At 40.4% G+C, this 18,211-nt stretch overlaps 2 protein-coding genes across 2 annotated transcripts; one reads left to right on the top strand and one right to left on the bottom strand.

The window, feature by feature from the left end:
• Positions 1 to 2,776: 2,776 nt before the first annotated feature.
• LOC103959591 (steroid 5-alpha-reductase DET2) lies at positions 2,777 to 3,976 on the top strand. The gene has a single exon (XM_009371939.3). The coding sequence runs from the start codon at positions 2,971 to 2,973 to the stop codon at positions 3,844 to 3,846; it is 876 nt and encodes a 291-aa protein (XP_009370214.1). The 5' UTR covers positions 2,777 to 2,970; the 3' UTR covers positions 3,847 to 3,976.
• Positions 3,977 to 5,153: 1,177 nt separating this feature from the next.
• LOC103959592 (acetyl-coenzyme A carboxylase carboxyl transferase subunit alpha, chloroplastic) lies at positions 5,154 to 10,198 on the bottom strand. Its single transcript, XM_009371940.3, has 12 exons — positions 9,995 to 10,198; positions 9,252 to 9,659; positions 9,084 to 9,158; positions 8,855 to 8,962; positions 8,540 to 8,700; positions 8,315 to 8,429; positions 8,071 to 8,225; positions 7,673 to 7,724; positions 7,526 to 7,594; positions 6,976 to 7,053; positions 5,765 to 6,902; positions 5,154 to 5,542 (listed from the first exon to the last, which is right to left on the bottom strand). Exons 2-11 carry the CDS (start codon positions 9,576 to 9,578, stop codon positions 5,766 to 5,768), a joined length of 2,277 nt encoding a protein of 758 aa, XP_009370215.1. The 5' UTR covers positions 9,579 to 9,659; positions 9,995 to 10,198; the 3' UTR covers positions 5,154 to 5,542; position 5,765.
• Positions 10,199 to 18,211: the final 8,013 nt, after the last annotated feature.

The following is an 18,211-nucleotide window of genomic DNA, read 5'->3' as shown; positions in this document are numbered from 1 at the left end:
ATATGTGTATTTACTAAACTTTACACGTGAACAACCTGCTCCTTGACGTCATACAAAAAGTTGAGATTCGAGTACAAGCACTCTCAATCTCAAAACAAAGTTAAATATTAGGTGGAGTTGAAATGATATAATTCTAGTTCATAACCTAGAACTCAACCGAACTGTCGTGGATAATGGTCCAACGTACTAGTAGTGTCATATAAAATAGGCCATTCGTTAAGGAACATTCGGCTCAAAAGATCTGATAGTGTCATATAAAATGGTAAGTTTTGGATCGGTCGTCACATTAGGTTGTCACATTTGATCAAAAGTTGTAATGTAGGTAAAAAAAGGTATGAATCATAATGTGTTGGTAATTTCTGACCATTGAGACATGTAAGCTCGATCAAGTATGTGAGTTTAGTTAGATTTTAATTATATGCAAGTGCATGATACGCATGATTGACGACGGCTAAAATTTTCCTAGTAGTCAATTCGATCAAGATTCATCTAAATCCAAAATTGGTAAGGTTTATGCTACAAGCAATCATTTGTGCACGTGATAGTGATTTTTGACTATTAATGCATGTGTAATCGATTATAGTTTATTACATATATGTATGTGAATAACGTTAGTAAAATTCTTTCAGAATCTCAATAGAATGCACAATCGATGGATAACTAGCAGTAAAAACAACAAATAACAAATCTACCTCACAATATGACACTAGATTTAAAAGTTAGTTGATAACCATTGGTTGTTCATTGTTCGAACTGGACCCTTAAATGACAACAAAATTGATGAGTTACTAGTTACTCCCAACATTGAGAAAGTAATGCCACTAGATCAAAAATTAGTTGATAACCAATAGTTGTTGAACTCAAATGGCAACAAAATTGATGCACTACTAGTTCCTACTCACTAAGTGATGGATTTCCACGCAAATTCAATTATACGTATGAAAATGTTGAGTAGGAACACTTCAATCACAATATTCGTAAGACCTTTCTAAATAACATACATTTTGGTCCCATCAGTAGACCCAAATGTAAGAACTGCTTTAATAAAACAGTTCAATTACCCACCTACACTTGTGTAAATATCATCAAACTAAGGGCTGGTTTGGTATTGCTGTGCTTTAAAAAAAAACTGCTTTTGTTGTACTGTGAGAATAAGTAGCTGTGAAATAAAGCAGCAGAGTGTTTGGTAAACTTTTTTGTAAAAGTGCTTTTGGAAAAAAAAAAAAGAAAAAAAAAAGCAGTATTATAGTGTTTGGTAAACTTTTATGTAAAACATTTGTGACCGTGTAAAATAATCAAAAAGGGTATACTACTAAATGTGTCATTAATTTAATTTTCTTAACAAATAAAGGTGAATTGCTAAATATACTTGCTTGATCTTAATGTACTCTTTTTCCTTACGATTAAGAGTATTTTTCTCACTGAGTTTTTGTTACGTAACGAGATTTTGTTATTTTTTAATCCTTTTATTAGTATTTTATTATTATTATTAATTCAGATATTTTCCCCCATTAAAACCCTTTGCACCAAACTCATTGAAAAAGTCTAACTCCCAGAAAGTTCCCCATGAACGTGCATTTCTCCACTCTCCCTAAAAACATCACCGACTTCACCAAAAAAATATGATTTTTTTTTGTCCATCAATTTGCGTCCAAATCTGAAGGCACGAACCAATTACAAAGCCCACACTCTGCTGCTGCTACAACATCGAATTAGACACAGTCAAACCCAAATCATCAAATCTGCAACCTCTAGTTCAAAGCCATACCTGCAATCTCTGCCATCGAACCTGAATGAAGCTCGAATCGAATAAAGCCTAAATTGCTTGCAACTGCACCACGAATCTGAATCTCACAACCCAGTTCGCATTCTAACGAAGTCCCAAATGGAGTTGTGGAGGCGCATGCTTGGAGACGACGAGGCGTTGGAGACAGTCATGGAAGTTGGGTCACTATCGCCCACTCCGACGGTCGTGGATCGTCGTGTCAAGTTGAAAACGGGCGTTGACGATTTCGTCAATTTGCCCAATTTGATCTCCATGAGTCGGTTGATTTCAGGTCCTTTCCTTGGATGGTAACAATTACTAATTTGGTTTTTCGGGAACAAAAATTGCTGCTTTTATGTTTTTGATTAATTTATTTATCTTTTGAAGTTTGAGAATTTGGAACTGGTATGCAGGATGATTCGATCTTCAAACCCAGCAAGAAGGAGAAACGGAGGAGGGTATTTTTGAGATTGTGAAAGTTTCATTAAAATTCTACTGTTCACCTGCCTCTTGAAAAAAAAAAAAAAAGCTGGTTTTGAGAAGTAACATTTTGCCACTTTTCAACTTAAAATGACAGTGACTTTGAAAATAAGCAGAGTTACCAAACACAAATTTTACTCCAACTTTTTTTTATCCTTGCTTTTTTTTTTAAGCACCTCAATGTCAAATTAGGACTATGTTTTAGGCGGAAGTTGCTTGTAAGAATCAACCATGCGGAGTTATTCAAAAACATCTTACATAGTGTGCGGGCCCATAACGTGTACGCGTAGCATATAATTCCTTCCCTATTCACCCAATTTTTGGTTTTGGGCCCAAAATCCAAGAAAGGTGTGCATCCAGAAGAACAATCCCCTCCAAAAGACCCACCAACTTAGGCGATGTACTTGCCAAAGTCAAATCATCATTATTTGATAATCACATCGTCACAAAATCACTCTCAAAATTTAATCTATGCTAAAACCCAAAACACTTTGAAACACGATAGATTTTTCGGTGTGGTTGAAAAATTGTATATCATGTGTTATTGTACAAATAGTAGGATATGTATGTTAAAAAATTAATAACTTAAAAATAAAAGTTCTCATAACTTGTATGAAAACACATGATGTATCATCCGTGTTGCGATTATAATAAAAAATTTCTCCCCATAAGCACAGTGTGCTTCCTGTTTTACCCCTGCTAAGTTTGCATATGAAGAGGGGCTCATGTTAGCAAACAAAGCTTATCTTAATCCAAACCCATCTGCCTTTTTATCCCTTTTCCCACTTCACTTCCTGATCCTCCTCCATTTTCCAATGGCATCATCAGATCAGACCTTCTTCCACAACTGCCTTATAGCTCTCTACCTCATAGCTCCCCCAACCTTCATCTCCCTCCGCTTCCTCCAAGCCCCCTACGGCAAGCACCGCCGCCCGGGGTGGGGCCCCACAATGTCCCCGCCCCTCGCCTGGTTCCTCATGGAATCCCCAACTCTCTGGCTAACCCTCCTCCTCTTCCCCTCCGGCCGCCACTCCTCCAACCCAAAAGCCCTTTTGCTCATCACCCCCTTTCTCTTCCACTATTTCCACCGCACCTGCCTCTACCCGCTCCGCCTCCACCGCAACACGGCCAGTTCCAAATCCTCCGCCGGCGGTTTTCCGGTGAGTGTGGCGGCGATGGCATTTGGTTTCAACCTGTTGAATGCGTATCTACAGGGCAGGTGGGTTTCTGAGTACAAAGATTATGAATCTGACGGGTGGTTTTGGTGGCGGTTTATGGGTGGGTTGGCAGTGTTTGTTTATGGCATGGGTGTAAATATATGGTCTGATAGCGTCCTTGTGGGGTTGAAAAAAGAGGGTGGGGGGTATAAAGTGCCAAAAGGAGGGTGGTTCGAGTTGGTGAGCTGCCCAAACTACTATGGGGAGATATTGGAGTGGGGAGGATGGGCAGTGATGACGTGGTCCTGGGCAGGGCTGGGGTTTTTCCTTTACACGTGTGCAAACTTGGTGCCTAGGGCACGTGCGAATCACCGGTGGTATTTAGAGAAGTTTGGGGAGGATTATCCCAAGGGAAGAAAAGCGGTCATCCCATTCTTGTATTGAAAGGCCTTTGAGTTGATCTAAAAAGCTAATTGAAAGGCGTTTTTCTCGCTTATTGGTATTATTGTTGTACTTTCTTTGTTAATGTGAATGCGTTCAAGCGTTAATCAGTTAATACGACTCTAATAATTTATCGGCGCTACTTTCTAATACATCTTATGTATAGAATCGAGCATTTTTTAGATCACCATTCAAATAAAATCCCAACAAAAGTTCACTCCAATTGAAATGGGGACGGACATAATCTTGAAAATAACAAAATGTTCACATCAACAAATAAATGACTGAACGATTTCTAATTTGGACAGAGATTTATGAGGATGATATCGGATGAAAACTGGAAAAAAAATAAATAAACAGTTTAAATCATGAGGTTAGAATGTGGACTTGACACAAACAATAATCGACAGTAACCACTAACATTAGTTGTACGAAATGAGGTTGATAAAGGGTGGATATTGCCTTTACCAATCTCACTAGTCACTTAGAGATCTTTGTCCACCGTGTTCTGTACAACTAATGTCATTGACTTTGTCAACTTTTCTTATAGTGATGTGAAGTGGTAATCAAAATGAATGATAATCCACAATATTCCTTCTTTTCAGTGACAAAATTGGATATAAGGGGAGGTTACTAAGGCCGTCCACAATAATTTGAGTAAGTGTGGGAATCAAATAACCTGAATTTGATATGTCTAACACTATTAGTGCACTAGTGTGAATTCAATATATTAATCACACACATAAGCTTAATATGTCACTCATGAGTTCAATGTTGGTCTCACACTCAAATTTTCCTACCCACTGTAAAAGTGAAATTCCTATGAATTCAATATATTAGTATCTCACTCACTTTTTCATTTATCCGGCCTATTGTAAAAAGGCTAAAAACACAATATGTTTTAAGTTTTTTTTACGGTAAAAATGTGGAAAGTAAAATTCATCTCCAACCAACAAAACGTTGACGGGAAAAAGAGGAATCAAACCATCTTGGACATGGATGTATGACTGAATGCGATATTTCGAGAGAATAAACTCAAATTGACCTGAGTCAAACGAAACTTGGTTCTCAAGCAATCAGATAGCAGCCTACGTATGCTTCGGAACAAGAATTTCGCTGCGGCCAATATGGATGGTGACCGTGATCCGCTTCTGCCGTCACAATATTGACCAGAGCGAGATTCTTGTTCCGAAGAACAGAGTAGAAGAGTTCAATGAAAGAAAATCTTGAACAGCAAAAGATCTATTCTGCACTGCAACTCAGGCATATTGCCTTGAAGATAAAAGCAGGACGGGTTAAAGAAAGAGAAGTATCGAAAACGATTTATTAGCCTCCCCACACAATCTATACAGAGCGATCCGAATCTATAAAAAGAGAAACTCAAATTATTTGGTGTCTATTTATAGAAACAGAAATAGCACTTAATTGAAAAAAATAGAGGGAAAAAAAAAAAAAAACAAATAGATTATAGAAACCTAATATAAAAGTTCAGGCAGAAAACTATGGAGCTAAGATGCGTCTCCTTGTTCCTCGAAGAGGCAAAACTTCTACGCTATTGCAAGATGTCAACAGATGCCAAAAGGCAGTTCACAACAGCATAAGGTTACCCTATTTGTCCACTTTTGGCACTTCCATCTGTTTCGAACAAGATCCTCTTCCGGGCACCATATCAGCAAACAAGCCGACTAAAAGAGAAGTACTGCAGAAAATCATAAGCTAATGAGTGTAAATCGAAAAGGCAGACTCCCCAATAAAGAACATGTTGAACTACAACTGAAACAGTATAATCCACTCAGTTCTGATCATGCATACCCTTAAAAATTGTTATTTCATAATTCAGAGAGGAAACATATCAAATGATAAGCATAAAGGGAAATGTAGTGCCTCACTCATTAAAGAATGGGAAAGTAGATGAACTCACATTAACTGAAGGTGCGATTTGCACCCACTACTCTAGATGCATCAAAGGAGAAAGAATCTTCATCGTCCTTCTTCAGACTTCCATTCGATCCGACACTTTGGGAAATCTCGGCCTTCAGCTTCTCATGCTTCTCTTTTAAATTTGAAGATTCCACAGCTGCTGCTAAGCTTTGTTTGATTTGTTGCTCCAATGCCACGATTCTATTTTTGGCTGCTGAATCGGGTGTTTTCCCTGCCTTTGCTATCTCTAACTTCAGTAGCTCAATTTTGTCCTTCAGGTCTGTCGAATTGATAACACTTTCAATTCTCTCATTAATCTCTCCATTCAATTCTTCGATCTTGTTCTTAACTTCTGAGGGCAAAGTTTGCTCAACTGGGTCTTTTGCTTTTAATTCAACATCCAAACCCAATGACTTGAGGACATCAATAAATTCAAACTCCAACTCTTTCTTCAATTCCACGATTTTCTCCTTCAGGCTGTCATCCAAATCATCAAATTTAGACACCCCAGAGTTTTCAACCTCAACCCTAAGTGCCACAACCTGCTCCTTAACATCTTCCCGATCCATGATCTCGCTGAATTTCTTGTTAACTTCCTGCTTCAGTTTTGCAGCCTTCTTGTTGCTCTCTGCAAGATCATATGCTTTTGATAATTCCTTCAACATGTCGAGTTTATATTTTAGGTCTTCATAATTAGGAGCCGTCAGCAGCCCCTTGTTGAATTCCTCCCTAAGCTTATCAAGCTTTGCTTTTAGAGCTGGATGCAGGAGTTGGTTCTGTGCATTTACTTTTGCAAATTCTTCTCGCAATGTGGCAAACCTCTCTTTCAAGCCCAAGGCTTTAACTACCTCAGAAAATTCAGTATCCACCTCCTTTCTCAGTTTTTCTATCGTCTTAGTCAGTGGCACCAATGGAGGCTCATTAGAAGATTCCTTGGCTTTCAAGATTTGCTGTTTTACCTTTTCAACCTCACCCTCCAAATCTACAACCGGAGTCTTCACATGGACAGGCTCCTCTTTTGGTTTCATGTTCTTTTTCTTCTTTGGATCTATAGGAATTCCTTCTTGGAACCCACCAATTTTCCGGAACTTCATCATGCGATGCTTTAGTAATGCTTCTGTGTCCAACTTATGGAGCTCCTGAACATAACCAAAGACATAAGTTAGAATATGATAGCGTAAATTTAGTTTTTGTCGAAGAGGAGTCACTTACATCCATTTCTTTGTTAATTGCATTTTTGATCTGTTGAGAGGTCCATGCAGGATCCGCATGCGCACCGCCAAGCGGCTCCTGTTAAAGGGAAACAAAATTGAATCTTTAGATACCACATTAGCAACACATAAAATTTGCATAAATCAGGGAATGTTCTTTCTTGGAATGTCAATGTTTCCAATGAGATAGGGTAAGCCGAGATAGAGAAACAAAGAAAACAAGTGAATTTGAGTAAAAGAATCTGTATCAGGTTCCCGCCAAAGGCAAAATAATAGAAAAGTTTATGCCAGACTGACAAAATTGAACAAAGATTAACAAGAAAAGAAAATTCATAGCTAGGAATGACCTTTTCTAATATATCAACGATTCCAATGACAAGGACGAGTTTGATAAAGGAACAAAGGAATATTATCAAGCACACCCTAAAGAACACCGCAGAAATTTTTTAAACAACAATGTCATCAAGCGACCATGTTTCTTCGAGATATCCGCATTCTTAAAATAAAAGAAACATATAGCAAGCTAAAATGGTGGGATTTGCAAAACATACAGGGATGACTCCATCTGCAATTTGCAGCTTGCATAACTCAGTTGCAGTAATTTTCAGCTTTTCAGCAGCCTACAGAAAAATGTAAGTTTTAATAGTCTATAATCAACTAATCAATTAAAGATACCCAATGGTAAATTTTGCGTAGACCTTTGGAGAAGCTTTAGAACTCTTCCACAAGATTGCTGCGCATGCTTCTGGACTAAAAATAAGAAGAAAAGAGAAAACCCGAAAAGACAATAAGTTATTTTGATGCTTAATGGAACGTAAAAAGAAAAACAAGCCGTAAATAAATCGCTAATCTCCTTATATATAGAACTCAATATTTCTCAGATTAATCCGGATATATGGCATGCCTACAGTCTTTGCCTCTTTCCAGGGAAGTGACCCCTTTAGAGATATATCTTACACAGTTAGTATACCTAGTACTCTGTACACCACCACATGAGAATCATCTGGTGACTCAAACAATGAAGAAAAGACGAGCAGATTTCAATTTGAACAACTTCCCCAAGAAACTGAACCAGACAAAACCAAATCCAAATTACCTGGCAACATAGAAAACTGCATTTTCAAGCATTAGTAATGTATTAGCACAGCCAATGGCAAGGGCACCACCAGATCCACCTTCTCCCATGACAATAGAGACAATAGGTACTTTCAGACCAAACATAGTCCGCAAGTTGTGAGCTATGGCTTCACCCTGAATGTTTGTAAAACAAACAAATTAGATGACCCAGTACAAAATCTAAATACGAACCATGTGGAATTTAAAGTACAACTATGACATACTTGGCCCAGTTCCTCAGATTTAAGGTCTGCATATGCACCAGGGGTATCGATGAAAGTAACAATTGGGAAACCATGGTGATCTGCATAGTACATCATGCGCAAAGCTTTCCGGTAACTGCATGTTGATAGCATTCCAAATATTAAACTTCGGAAAGCAGATTAAGTTGGACATGAAAGCTAATTTTATATCTTATCAAATGCACAATTATCTGTCATTTTACGTACCCGTGAGGAGTAGGCATCCCAAAGTTACGCATAATATTCTCCTTCGTATTTCTACCCTTCTGGTGACCCATGAACATATACCTTCTACCATCTATAGTTCCTATACCAGTGACAATAGCGGGATCATCATACCCTGCTCGGTCCCCATGAAGCTCTACAAACTGTACAAGTTAAAATAAAGAAACCATTTAGTGTGAAATTATTTCCACCACTTGCAAGCCCACTAATTGACTCATTTTTTCAAAAAGGAAAATTTAGGATCAAATAGACAATATGCAGAAAGCCCGTAAGCATGTAAAGAAATCAGTATCAGACCTTATCAGTAATGTTAAACACATGGTCAAGGAAAGTTGGCCTGTTAGGATGTCGTGCAATATTCACACGTTGTATAGGAGTCAGATTCGTATATAAATCCTTTAAAGCCTGAAATCAAAAGATGCAGGTCCGGAGAAAACATCAGAACCAGAACCGGACAGGAATCAAAATATGTACATTAGCTACTAATTCTATAACTGAACAAGAACCATGCATTTATTCATCAAACCTGGTTGTATTTATTCTCCAGTGAAATAATTTGATCACTGAAGTCCAGCCCAGTTTCGTTCGCCATCTTCCGCACCTGTGATCAATAAATGTCTCATTAAAACAAAGCTTCCAAAGCATGACAATTTGTCAAACAAACAAAAAAACTTAAACCAGCTAGAAGGCTTACATCAATGATCTTCTTTTCGATATCAACAAGCGGCTTCTCAAACGGCAAAGTAACCGGCTTGGGCTTCTCTTTCAACGGCTTGAAGTGAGAGAGATGAGTGAGGACTCCACCTTTGACATTCGGATCGGGATCCTCAGGCCAGGGGTACTCGTGCTTCTTCACCTTCCTGAGCTTGGCGGCCAACACAACGTTCCTCCTCATGCCCAACCGCACCTTCCCTAAAGCTCTCAACGGAACACCGCTGACGCCATTACTGGAGCTCCGGAAAAGATCCGAAGCGGTGCTTGTTCCAGCAAACGCCAGTGGAGAATGAGATATCGAAGCCATTCTCCGAACCCGAAGGCTAATTCCTCCAAGTTACACACTGATCTCGCCAATAAGATCAACGATTTCCAAATCCAAGATTATCTAGAACAAAAAGTACCAATCCATAGTTTCTGATTCTAATTAGCAGCTCCCCGCCAAAACAAAATCCACATAATTAAACTTAAAAAACTTTAAAATCGAACTAATTGAGCTGATTTTCCATGATTTCAACGGCAAGATACAAACCTTCTCCCCCAAAACCCAATCATTCCTCCATTTTCCAGTAATCAAGCAGAAAAAAATAATCGAAAACGAAAAAAGTGAACCAAATATTCAACATGCATGAAACAAAAAACCCAATTCAAGTGTTCCAATCGATAGAGATAGTGAGAAATGAAACAAACAGCTAAAATTTTCTCGGGAAAATCGAACTTTACCGGAAAGTAGCTGATTGGAGATCGCGCAGAGAGAGGATGATCTGAAAGAGAATGGGGGCGGAGAGAGATGAACGAGTGTTATTATTGGCAATGCGAGGGAGGAGAGAGAGAGAGAGGAGAGATAAATGGCGCTTCGTGGAGATCGCCAAGCAGAGCGACGCAGTTTTCGTTTGGGATTTTCTTAAGAGCCGAGCGTGCGTGTGTGAATTGGGCGATACCTCTTAAGACTTCCGAGTTGGGAGTGAGTTGACTCAGTGGGAGAGGGACCTGGTTCGAGTTAGGAAAATTATTAATAAATAGCCAGCATTTTTCGGTTTGGCCGTTGAGGGGAGAGAGGATTCTGAGGCAAGTGTGGTTCTGGCTCTTGTGCACGTGACTTGGGGCTCGATGCCGTCGATGTTCAAACTCCTAGGGCTACACTCCTAATTAAGAGATAGAGGAGTTCGGTTAAGTCACATAATAGGTAGTCTAATTTGGTATCGAATTTGACATCTATGAAATTCAAATCTAAAACATCTCACTTTCGAGTGAAGATGAATCATTAGAAGAACGGTACAATGGATACATTAATGAATCTATTGTGCATTCCTTTTACCCTTGGTCCTTGGGCGTATGATAATAGTAAATGTGAAGGCGATGGTCAAGACTTTGTATATGTAAAAAGGTTTTTCACACTTCAAAATAGATACATGAATGAATCTATTATGCATTCCTTTTACCCTTGGCCATTGGCCGTATGATAATAGTAAATGTGAAGGCGATGGTCAAGACTTTGTATATGTAAAAATGTTTTTCACACGTTCAAAATAGATGAAAACTAAATATCAATTTTATTTTAAAAACGATTGTGATTTTTATTTTATAGGTGATGCACATTTATCATATTATGTGATCACATATACCCACAATGTGTTACTAACCTTTTGACTCGTTTAGTAGCGCTTCTATAAAGATAAAGATGTCATTGTTTGATATAAAGAGTTAATAAGGTGTTTAGATTCTAAAGGCACATTAGTGTTTAGATTCCAATAACAAATAAAATGCATGTTTGATCCTTAATATTCATGCAAAGTGTTACAATTAAGCCTCCAAGAAGTCACACAAGAACCTTTCAGACAATCAATAAGAACGCTAAGAGTCCCTCGCAATACAATCCGCTTGAATCCAACAACAACATGCTTCTTGCACTAATGTGCTTTGTGGGCGAGTATTCACAAAGCCACCCTAAATAGTGTAAATTAAGACATAAAACAAAGACAAGAAGATGGACCAGATATTGCCAGCCGGCCCCTCCAAATTCCAAATAAGCAGGAAATGGCGTGACGTGAGTGGAAAATATTGGAACCTCCCTCTCTAATTCTTATCGTTGTTAGGTTATAGGTTGTTGGTTGGTGGGGCGGTCCCATGCTATTGGTGTTAACAAATAACAAGCATCAAATTTCTCTTCATACACAACAAGAACTTCTACAATATCATGGCATAGAAATGAAGCTCGAAAGGAAAAGTAAATGGAGGGTTATAAATAAGTGAAGAAAAAAAAAATGAGAATATGAGGATGTCAAAGCCAACTAAAAATTGGAGTTCATCATGAAAGATGAGATAAATGGTAATTGTTAACTTGTTATCATAGTGAATGAAATAATCTATAATTTTAATTAATTTTTGTAAAGATTGTTTTTTTATTTTTTATTTTGTTATATTGGAGGTTTCGAATCATAAATCTAGCATACTCTTACTTATTACCGAACTCATTCTCACCACTAGGCTAACCTCAATGACTTTAGAAGCTTGACTCCTAACTGGCTTATTGCATTGCACATTGTTGGGCTAGTTGAGATGTAGGTTTCATTGAGCAGTGCTGAGTTTAGCTAATATGACGGTGTATAAGTGGTAATTAGGTTGTATTCGTCGACATGCTGCATTGAACTGTCAGCTCATACCCTGCTTTAGTAATGCATCAAAAAATATTTTGTATGCGTGATGGGTTGGGCTACCTATTGAAAATGAATGTTGCCCCTCAAAGTCCCCCGCGGTACCGGCCTCAAAGAGGAACGCTATCCTATGGGGAACGTTTCCGCCGGAGGGTTTTGTCTCCATGGAACGAGTATTCACTACCGCTTACAGCACCTTCATTCACTCGTCTTACTACTTCGGAACTGTTTAGCGGACACGTGGAGTCGAACGTCTCTCTACAATATAGCGTAGGTAGACTGATTATTATAGGTGACTGTCTCTACTGGTTTAGAGGCAGTTCTGTTGCTACCAACTTCTTTGTTTGTAGTCTAGTGATCCACATGTTCTAGTGGATCTAAAGTAGGTTTGTGTTCAGCAACTGAAAGAGGTGAGGTTCTGCTTTCTTACCCGGGAATATTGACAAGGGGGAAGCCCCGAAAGGCATACGAGTGCGCCTCTCGTAGACGAATACCGACTCAGTCCGCTCCTACTGCGCGGAAGTCTCAGCCGGTCGGTGTCGGGCTCTCGTAAATAATTCCTTTTTGGATTAGATAGAGGAATTTAGATTCTTATCTTGTCTATGATATTTTCTTATCTGATTAGAAGCTAATCATAAATTGTATGGGACCAAAAGTAAAGATATGAAAGTAGATATCGTCGTTTTTCCCTTTAACACTATCTTCATATCTAATCAAAATAGGAATATAAATTGTACGAAATCATAAGAACGGGGATCCCTATCCGAAGAGAAGGGCATGGATTGATCGATTTGGAAACGAAAAGAAATTGGCTCTTCGGCCGGCCTTATTTCTCTTTCCTTTCTCCGCGTAGACAAGGGGATTCTCTTTTTCTGCCTTCGCCATCTATATAGACAACTAGACAACCGAGGCTACGTCTTTTTCGATCCGGGGAGCTTTCTTCGCCCTTAGTCGCAGGGGATTCTCTGCTTTTTAGGAAGTTCTGCCGTTGACCTTATCTTGTTGCAGATACATATAAAAAGACCCAAAAGGCTTTTTCGCCAGAAGAACACTTACTTATCGGATTGAGATCAGTCTTAAAGTAATAAATGAATATCTAGCCGCGAATCCAAACAGCTAAGGGAAATTCTATACTCAGAAGGCTTGAAATCGGGTCTCCATTTATGCATCATGGCCAGCAATGAACCAGGGTTACTTATTGGATTGCCCCATTAACTTCGGTATAACCGAAGTTGCATCAACTCGGCTCAACAAGAAGCTCGGAACAGCACAAAGGGAAGTAAACCTCACAGCACTTTCAGATAGGCACGGCAGCCGTCCTTCTCTATCTTTCCATGCAACTCAAGTCACAAGACATAGCACCTTCCGTTCACGGCCATCGGATACTACTTACTCAACGGGGGGCGTCTTGGATAAGCCTTTGAAGTCTAGTTTGAAGATCCGTGGTAAATGGATTCGTTTGGAGTATGAGAGCCTACCCCAGGTTTGTTTTCGTTGTGGGATAATTGGTCATGATCAAATTCAATGTGTGGCTGGTCTGGGTTCGGTTGTTTCTAAGGTTGTGGAAGAGGGCAATGGTAACGTGAGAGTTAATTGCACGACAATGGGTTCTGATACCACTGGGAGCTTAGATGTTGGAATGAATCAGAGTGTAAACTCTGCTTCTGAATCTGTCAGGTTGAATGATTCCATTAGGACAAATAAAGATAAAGCAGTTGAGTCTTCTGATGATGGGAACTCTTCCCTGGGACCTTGGAATTTGGTTACTACTAGAAGGGCTCGTAAAAACACTTAAATTCCTGGAAGTAATGATGCTGGAATGCGCACAAGTGGATCACGTTTTGGCCTTCTTGCGAATGAGAATGTGGATGATGTAGAAGAGTAATTTTCTGAGTTGCATAAAAGACCAATCTTTGGAGATATCCCAGGAGTGACTCGTCCGATGCCTACCAAGGCTAGTGAAGCTACCAAGGGCGAGGCTAAGGTGATGAAAAACGCGAGTCTAAAGAAACCTGTTGCTAAACCTCCTCGTATTCATCCCAAGGACATCTCTAACAACAATTCAGGACAGGGTCGCAAGGTTGCTAACCTGGGGACTGATTCGGGTCGGCTTTTGAATGTGGTAGTTTTATTAAGATTAACGGATCTGTTATTTTTAACATTATAATAACTCGACCCGCTCGAAGAGGATCAAAACAATCTTAATGAAAAACCAGTAACAGACCTCAAATAAGTTTAAGAACCCAATGGATCAGGAGGTAGAGGTATTCCCATGTCTGATTTTAGCCGATTTGGTGCATCAAGTCGACCTTACTATTTTCCCTTTTTTACTAAGATCGGAGGTGGAAGCGAAGCTGCTCGGATTCGATAGACAATGCCTTTTGACGATGGGATTTGTCTACTTTGTTTTTTCCCTTGCATCTTTGTTACTCTTACTTTTTTGCTACTCCGAGGGACTTGCTGTTGAATTTTTTAATAGCCGCCAGGGCAGAACGAAGTGACGAGAAGTTTGGGATATGTTTGGCCTGTCTTTCATCCACGATACAGTACATTTTCTTTGGCCGCTCTTCTAACAGCCAGCTATCACAAGGCAGCCATTCATTCAAACAAGAACCAACTACCTTGTTGCAGCATACATGCCAGTGGTGTATTACGATCCGCGGTTTTTCCTCTTTCTCTACCTACATTTATATATGAAAATATCACCCGAACAAAAAGATGCCACACTAAGAAAGCAATCCAATCAGGAACAAGGTAGTTAGGGGCATGCGGACTAACTGCTCTGACATTCCTGTTTTTTTGAAATGAATCTTCGGACCCTCTGAAACAGATGGGCCCCCTTCTCCCAGACTGGGACTCCTCTTTACCGCATTTCTTCCTTCTGCAAGAGCTACTGCAAGAGTAATGTTCACTGCTCCTGCACCTCCAACTCCAACAGGAACTTCCGCATCTCTATTCGCATTTTCCTCATATGTAGTCTCTACGCGCTTTTTGACCGCATCTGAAACGACAACAAGTGTGTGCATTTCCCTATCAAAGCCCTTGAATTTTAGGCACGAAGGGCGTTCTGAGGCTGAATCATGTGGATTCACCAGGCACCCATATATTAATTTGTTGAAAACAGCTCCTTCGCCTATTTGTATTTCTACAATCATGCTTACCAATATGCAACTGACTGAACAGTACAGGCAGGACGGCTTTGCTTAAGACCGGAATGTTACCCCCGCTCGAACTCAAGAACTAAACTCAAGTCATTGATCATTTCCGCTCATGCTTGCTTCCGTTGCCTATCTAAAAGAAGAAAAGATGCACGAGCCACTCTTTCTCTTATATACGCTACGCTATTTGAAGATAGTGATTTGAATGCCTATCCCCTGCCTATGCGCTTGCCTTTACTACCTTGAAGTGGATCTCCTATCTATATTCGACAGCTTGAAGAGGGAAGAAGAAGTAGAGCGAATGCTCGTTCTGTTGGAACTCTCGATCTGATCTTGAAAGAGGGGAAGGGAGATCGATCTCAATCTCTCGAATCCTTCTCTCCTTCCCAACGCTATCTGTCCAAGGGGAAAAGGCTTGCAAACAGTGCAAAGGGTACCAAGCAATCTCGCAAGCTTCAGTTTTCCAGTTCAGAATCCGATGTGAGGAAAAGAATCCTAGGTCAAGGCAGTAGCACGGTACGGGCCCATGTTCTCAGTGCTTAGTGTGAAATGACTTAGTCAAGAGATCGTAGGATACCGGCAAAGGAAGAAGGTGGATACTAGTTTTATTTCGATTCGGAAAAGAAGATGGATAATCTCAATAGTCAAGGTTGGTTTGAAAGAAAAAAATCAAGGTGCGAAGCGAAAGCGCTTGCTAACATGGTTGTTAGTTCAAGAATCCGCTGTGAATGCTACCGATACCGATACCGGAGCTGCTAAACTAAAGGAAGTGAGATGACATAGTTAATGAGGAAGGGGTATGCATCGTTCAAATTCAACTGACTTCCTTTTCCATCTGAGATCGAATGAGGGTCATTCTTTATAGATCAGATCTGCAGCGCTTACTGATTCAATCACAGCCGATACGCATTCAATTGCAAACAGAACACTGGTTAATTGAACAGTTAGCAAATCTGTACCCCTAGCGGCCTATTCTCTAGCAGCTGATTCTAGACCAGCCGATTCAATTGCAGCTACTTCGAAAAAACTGCCTATTATGGCTATGTAAAGGGACCGGCTTCCCAGAAAGGTTAATGCCCTAGGATTGGATTCATCCCCATATGGAACTGGGTGAGGGATTCCCTGAAACCAGAGCAAGAACCTAAAAAGCGATAACAAGCTAAAAGGCGCATCTCTCTAAGCCAAGATCGTCCGCTCCTCAGCAATTGATCCAAAAAGTCCCACAGCTCCTTCTTAGGCGAGCGAAGTGACCTCCGTTGGACGTTGGAAGAAAGAAGCTAATAGAGTCATAGAAGATCCCGAAAGAGGCGAATTGCCAGAAAGTTTATCAAATCCGATCCTTGCATCATCTGATCTCGATCGGGTTAACTCCTAAATTCAGGCAGTGAGCATCGAATAAGCCAATTGACACTCTCGTCCTTACCACAGATTTTTTCTCATTGTTGGCCACCGCAGCAACATCAAAAGCCGGAAATGCTATATCCCTTTGATCATGGTACTATTACAAAGGTGCAACCTCCGCGCCCATTCCTTCTTTCAGGGCTTTCCCCCCATATGTATACTCCTCTCCTTTTCGTCGAGTAAGCAAGTAAACTACCTTCACCCCAGAACTAATAATGGAGAATGGTAATCCAACTGATTTACGACTATACCAGGAATAATTGGCTGCTTAAGACCGGAATTTATCTAACGCTTAACAAGATTCGATTCGCGCTAAAAAAAGACTAAAATGGCTGTACAGGGCCGGAGCCTATTCTCATCAGACAGAAGACCGGCCTCTGGAATCGATCTAAAAATTTTAAAAAATAAATTCGTTTATCGCCCATGCTTGCTATATGAATTTTATACTTTATTTATATTCATTATTAATTTCTATTTCTTTAGCCTGGGGGAAGCTCCTAATGGAAAGAGTACTATCATTTAAGCAGGGTGACAGATTGCCATTGACCTCAGACCTCACAAAGGCGGATGCTCCTGTAGGTAGGAGCTACTTCACTTTCGGTGTTCGGCGCTCCCTTCGAACTGATATCCAAAGATTCCCTGTAACAGGATGGTTTGAAATGATGGTTTATTACAGGTTCTGGTGACATGAATAGGATGAGCATACGAATGAGCCGGGACATGGATAACGTAGTGGTTCGAGCCGGTCGAGAGTACGAGATTACTGACCGAAGACTCTTCAATTGAGATGGGCCGAAGACCTGCTAGCGAAGGAATGCATCCAACAGTGTTCTGTCTCATTGGTCCTCTCACGCGCTCAAAAATACACTTTGTTCTCCCGGAAATCACTTCAATTATAATACATGACTTATCTTAGTTCGATCTGATACCTCTCGATTCAGAGAGGAGTATCATTTTTAGTCTCCCCGTCTTGATCTCTACTAATTCGATATGAGACTGGGGGAAGGGAAGCTTTATGGGAGAAAGGAGGAAAAGGTCAGGCTAGTAGCTAAAGGCTTTACTCAAACATATGGGATAGATTACGAGGAAGCCTTTGACCCGGTAGACAAGATGAAGTCTCTTCGTCTCCTGCTCTCTATTGCTGACAATCGGGATTGGCCTCTGTTACAATTAGATGTTCTAAATGCCTTCCTGAACGGGGACTTACAGGAAGAAGTTTACATAAGTCCTACACCGGGGGGAGGAGAACAAGAGAGGTCAACGGGAGTCGAAGACAAACGACGGCGACGAGAATCTGTCAGCGATCCCAAGAAACAATGACCCATTCTGCTCCCCCTTCGTACTACCAAAAAATGAGATTCTTGCCTGGCTTTCTTTCGGCTTAAGAAGGCTGCGGTGAGAATGAGGATCACTTCGGAACTCTAGGAGAATGGGCGTTTTAGGGCGGGATCTAAAAGCTCTACAACGTGTTGCGGAGCCTTCGGCCGTGAGAGGGGAGGGTCTTTTGGCTTCCTCGGGGCCGTGTGAAGCTTAGCTTGCTTTAGCAGCCACGTGATGATTCAAGTTCGTGGTAGGCGTAGGGGCTGGGCGAAGCGGTAGCGAAGCTCAGGTGGTGATGCAAGTGCGCGGTGAGCGTAGTAGCCCCCTCGGGCATGTTCCTTGTATAACCAAGCGAAGAGCTAGTGAGGGCCGGAATGGAATATCGTATGTAGTGTAGAATCGGATCC

Source organism: the organism of the source record quoted next, unplaced genomic scaffold (genome assembly GCF_019419815.1).
Source record: "Pyrus x bretschneideri cultivar Hongxiangsu unplaced genomic scaffold, Pyrus_bretschneideri_v1 Contig11, whole genome shotgun sequence".
In the NCBI taxonomy this organism is placed as follows: domain Eukaryota; kingdom Viridiplantae; phylum Streptophyta; class Magnoliopsida; order Rosales; family Rosaceae; genus Pyrus; species Pyrus x bretschneideri.
Note: the sequence above shows the minus strand (reverse complement) of the source record. Positions and strands in the feature narration are given on the sequence as shown.